Below are 5,736 nucleotides of genomic sequence, written 5' to 3' on the forward strand. Positions count from 1 at the left end.
GGTATTAAGATAGTGGCTAACAACCCAACCCTGTCAGTCCTTTTAAGTACTTTTGCAATCCCCAGAGCACTGGTGAGTTGTCTCTCTCTCTCCTCCGTCATTACTGACGTTCTCGCATCTGGTACCAACTGGTGCCAGTCTTCTATCGCCATCCCACGCCAGTGTTAGTTCGAGCCGAGGCCTGTTTATTTCAATGAAATATGTCACTGGAGCTTTCTCTCACCCCCGTTCAAAGACAGTGCATTCCGCCGGTTCCCCCCAGCCACTTCAGCAGCAGCTCGTCGATCAGTTCGTCCATCTTGCCGTTCCCCGTGGTGTCGGTTGAAGGCCCGCCTACGGCCGGATCCACCCCCCAGTCTGAGTCACTTTTGACCTCAATGCTCCAGTCACAGGTGGGCATTGTGGAGCCTCCTCCGTGGCTTTCTGGGAGGCCGAAGGGAGAGCCACGTCTCAGGGAGAGCCCCTCTCTCAGGGTGAATTCAGTTCCGTGTGGTTGGGTGTCCTGGGTACTGAAGGGGTACGCACTGGGCATGGAGCCTTGAGGGTTGCAGGGATGCAGTTCTTGGAGGTGATCTGCCAGGCTGATGAGGGGTGCCCCTTCCACATTGTCTTGGAGTTTGAGTTTGGATGCGCTTTGCAGGCCCTCCTGGGGCGTAAGAAGAAACATCTCTTGATTGCTCTCCTGTGGGCTGTGGTGAGACATGCTCTGAATGCTGTCCTGAGGGCTGAGGCTAGACGTGCTTTGGTAGCTCTCTTGAGGACTAGGGCAGGACATGCTTCGAAGGCTGTCTCGCGGGCTGAGGAGAGTCATATGCTGAGCGCTGTCTTCAGGTCTCAGGTGTAACATGCTTCGGAGAATTTCTTCTGGACTGTGGTGAGATGCTTCTTGGAGGGCGGTTTGAGGACTGGGATAGCGCGCACTCTGTGGAGCGTCTTGAGGACTGCGGTGGTATTGTCTTTGGAGACTGTCCTCAGGACTCGGGGGAGATGTGCGCTGCAGAGTGTCCTCAAACTCTGACCGGAGTAGGTCCTGGGTACAAAAGTTGGATGCTGCTGGGAGTCTCTCCTGGAGATGGTGCACAGTGTCATTTTGTTGAATGTCTCTCTGATTGATATCTGCAGGACTGAGTTGAAGTCTTCCTTTCTGGTGGTTTTCATGAGGAGTGCCCCTTTGATGGTTCTGAGTATAGGTGAAAGTATTCTCTCTTTGTTGCAAACCCTGGTGGTTGAACGGTGCAACTCTTAGCAGGTTGTCATGGCCGATGAAGGGTGCGCTTCTTGGCTGGTTTTGCGGAAGAGTGGAGATGTTGATTCTCGGCTGCATCTCTGGGAGACCGAAGTTGGCACCTCTTTGATGTCCATCGTTGGCACTGAATGGGGCACCTACTTGCTTGCTGGATTGGAGATCTAAAGAACTGACTCTTTGGTGCCTGTTTTGCAGATTGTATGGAGCTGCTCTTTGATGGGAGTCTCGCACATGAAACTGAGTCATTCCACAATGATTGTCCAGGAGGGTAAATGGAGCAGCTCTTTGCTGGACCTCTGGTTGAGCAAAAAAGACATCTCCTTGATGACTGACCATTTGGTTGAGGTGCGACATGCTTTTCACGCTGGCTTGGAGATGGCGCGGTGCTCCTCTGGGCCTGGTGCTGTGTACACTGGAAGGAGGAACCCTCGATGGGCAGTCTGTTGCACCAAGACCATGTATCCTATTATGGCTCTCCTGCAGGTGGACCATTGCTGCACTTTTCTGGATGTCAGAGTTGCAGTAAGGGCTTTGCTGACGTGGAGGGCGCCCACCTTGATGCGTTCCTTGATGGGAACCATTGACTCCCGCTCCTTGAACCTTGTCCAATTGACTCGAAGGCAACAGTGGATATTGCTTCTGACCACTGATGTGGTCCATATGCGGCTGGATAACCCCTTCTTTGGACAACACACGGTTTTCTTTAGTCCTTGGACTCAATTGTCTTGCCCGCCTGTTCTGGAACCAAACCTACAAATAAACAGATAGGGCAACATTAATACCATTATTTTAAGTCCTTTAATTGAAAGACTGCATACTGAGATGAATCTACACTGGCTTGCCAGGCTGGACTGTAATTGAAACGAGAAAGGGCTCCTTCAGAATTATTTATGAATATGTTCTTAATTAATATAAAGTATAGTTATATCTTGCTATAGAGAGAACCAATGTATCATAATCTTATCTGTACAGGAAGTTACACACGAACAGTTTACAGCTGTGGACATAATGAACATGAAATAGATCTAAGCTAATTGTTTTACCATCTTTCTCGTATATTACATAAGCAATTTCGCAAACAACTTATACATCAAGGGTGCACACAGTCAATGAAACAGTGGTGCAGTGCACAAGAAACGTGATGAGTGAAAGTGATCTAACAAGGAATCAAGTTTGCAAATGAAAAGAGTAAAAGGGTTTGAATTGGTACAGATCGCATTTTGGGGACTGGCATAACATTCAGGTTATTACACTTAAGTTTAGGTAGCACTGCTTTTAAAATTAACAGTTTGAAATGGGGAGCATCAACTTTTCTACCCCAGGAGAGTTACTTCATAGGGTCTTCATCTGGACATGTGTTCCAAAATACCTGGAAGGCAGTTAATGTAATGTGTCTTGTCAAAAAGTGAAGTTCAAATTGAAATAGATGAGAGGCCAGGAGACTGTAAACAAAGTCATGGTAATAAGGACCTTTGGCATTGGGGAATGAAAAGCAGAACCTACACTACAGTAACAGGAGGCGCACGTATACAGAGGCACAAAAACACACACCAGCTGGAAATACTGTTCATAACAGGAACAAATTCTGGAGGTCCTCTCTATTCTAAGATCGATAGCCAAATGTTAAAATATGAGCCATTGATATTTATGGAAATGTGGATATTTACAATCACTTGACTCTTTCAAGATGATGTCAGATGGGTTTTTTTGAGTTATGTTTTTTTCTGGTTTAAGAGTGTGCCTCAGAAGTAAGGAAGAAAACGAATAATCCTGGTTTCATTAACAACAAACAGGAAAAACATCAAACGAAGAAATAACATAAAAACTTGAATACAATGCAAAAAAAATGTGTACAGCTGCATTAGGCCATGAGAAAAGGGCATTCTGATCATTTTACTGTGTGAGTGAAAGGGGTACGAGGCAGAGTGACAGTGTACCAAACAGACAAGCTAGGGTGACAGAAAGTCAGCAGAACTGACAGGTCTATATTGTTGCCTAAGAATGGTGCCCAAAAACACACGTTGCAGTCTTTGCTGCTCTGACCCTCACCTGGATCCGTGATTCCGCAATATCTGCCATGCTCGACAGTCTTTCTCGCGCTGTTATCCCAGGGTATGGGTCAATCTCAAAGGCCTTCAACAGAAGATCCAACTGGGCCTTGGAAAATGTGGTGCGCTTTCGTCTTGCTCCCCCTTTGCCAGGTTTGGAGTGGGCCAGATAAGGGGAATCCACTTCTGGGAAAAAAACAGAAGAATCAATGCTTAGTAAGGTCAATGCTGCAGAAAATGATGTCAATGTCAGAACTTGGGGGTCATAGAACAAGATTGCCTACTGGCCATTCCACTTCATCTGTAGGTTCTTCCCGTGGATATGCCACATTTAGTCCAAATGAAATCAAATGTCAGTCCAGCTAAGTCACTCAATCCCATTTATGCAGAAGGAATTGATCTGAGAGATCAGAAAATGGACATGAACCCAAAATGGCCGGAGTCAAGCCCGAGGTATGTGTGTCCTGGAGGTTATGTAGCAAGATCCCAGCTCGGACTATCCAGAACTGGGAGACCACGCATGAATACCAACAGAAAATGTTTTCTTCACAAATGGAACGAGCTCAGCGCTCGGTGGCGAGATGGGATGCCACAGGCCCCGGTTCAAGCAAGGGAAACGGCCCCTTTGGTTAGTAAAATACAACCTTTCCTGCTTCGATGTGCTCCTTTAGGCTCTGGGGCCCAGTGCCACTGCCCCTGTTGCACAAGAGGTTGCTACGCCTCTGGCAGCGCTGCATGTCCAAAAATACTCACTAACTGACTTAACGGATAATACGATAGTGACTTGTTTTTTTAGATAGCGCTTCATTTATTTATTTGATGCGATTTTATATATCGCGAACATTACTGCACCGATGGCGTTTCTAACACGTCGTAAACAACAGGTGTTGGTATAACCCTATTTAACAGTACTCGCTAACAAGAAGTGTTGCTAAACATGTAACACACGCGTTATTACCGGCCGAAGAACCGACAGTCAACTAGCCCGCTTTAACATTTAGTACAGAGGTGGAATTAGGTTTAAAAAAAAAAATACGCGCTGGTGACTGGAAACTGGAACTGTCCATCACCAGGACACGAGCTCCGCGGCACCAGCTCCTGGCCACCGAAGGAGATTATTATTTCTAGAAGTTTGGGGGCCTTTAGTAACACACAGATTAACATATTTGGCATCTTGAATAACTCTAATAAAACTGTCGGTATTTTGGCAAAAAAATGTAAACCGGTTTTATGATGTACAAAGAGCGAGAGGTTGTTTGGTTTAAATCAACTAGTCAGGCAGGGCTGTTACGTTAAAACAAGCTGACCATCTACAGGTTGTGTGCTGACCTTTAGTACACAATTGACTGTTTTTATCCTAAAATTGCTGATGTTCAATCTCTTACAAATAACGCACGGCAGAATGCAATATTAACAAGTACAAACTGAAAGAAAATGATACATTCATTGAGATGAAACCCTTACCTCCAGTGTAGAAGCGCCCATCATCCCGGCCGGCCGACTGCTGCATCCTACGGTTCTCCGGGTGACCTGCCAATGACTCCGAAGACAGGAGCTTCCGGGTCGCCTGTCCTCCTAGACTGCTGAACTTGTGTGCCTGGCCAGGGTGGCTCTCTACTTTTATATGCGGCCCAGGCCCGTTTCCTACCTGTTACCCCGGGTGCTTTTGACCTCCTTTGAAGCCCCCCACCGCCAGCCTTTCATCAGGCTGGGCCTGTCTTGCTTCGCAGGTGAGCAAGATCCGCCCCCCTCCTGCGGCCATTGTCCCGAGGTTGCTCAAATACACAGGAGCCTCACCCGGCCACAGGCCTACAGGGCCTGTGATTTGGGGATGCAATAAACATCCCCTTTCGCTACGTGTCACACCCGATAAACTAACACAAACTGTTAAATGTCATGTTGTGGGGCATTGCCGCACACTTCAAAACATCTTGGCCTTCACCCAGCCTCTGGTGGCTATCATAGTCTTTGCGTAGTCTGTGCACAGTAGATACTTTCCAACTGTGCATTTTCCTATACTTTTACATGTTAAAAATCATGGCCAAAATACCGTGGCACTTATGATGTACTGACATTTGACCACCCTTGCCCTTTACTTCTTTTTGTGTCCCTTTTGCCTTTTTTATTTCTATTGCCTTCTCAGTTTGCATCCAATTTTTTTCTTATGTTAAAATATTTCTCATTATATTGTATTGCATTTTATCTTGTATCAATAAACTTTCTCTTAAACTAAAAAAAAAAAAAAATACCGTGGGACACAGCGTGTTTCAATAAGTGTGCATTGATTAGCAGCTCATTACAGAACATATACACATCTCAAATCTAAGTGTATTTAAAGTGGAGTATACTTTTTAAAGTTATAGAGAGGCTTAGGGTTTATATATATATATTTTTTTACAGTTTTAGTAAGGCTTGAGTTCATACTCATTTTGTATACTTGTA

At 45.7% G+C, this 5,736-nt stretch overlaps 1 protein-coding gene across 1 annotated transcript; it reads right to left on the reverse strand.

The window, feature by feature from the left end:
• Positions 1-229: 229 nt before the first annotated feature.
• Positions 230-4,804, reverse strand: LOC147711710 (uncharacterized). Its single transcript, XM_086919523.1, has 3 exons — positions 4,759-4,804; positions 3,296-3,480; positions 230-1,996 (listed from the first exon to the last, which is right to left on the reverse strand). Exons 1-3 carry the CDS (start codon positions 4,802-4,804, stop codon positions 230-232), a joined length of 1,998 nt encoding a protein of 665 aa, XP_086775649.1.
• Positions 4,805-5,736: the final 932 nt, after the last annotated feature.

This window comes from Lissotriton vulgaris, chromosome 5, assembly GCF_964263255.1.
Source record: "Lissotriton vulgaris chromosome 5, aLisVul1.2, whole genome shotgun sequence".
Lineage (NCBI taxonomy): Eukaryota > Metazoa > Chordata > Amphibia > Caudata > Salamandridae > Lissotriton > Lissotriton vulgaris.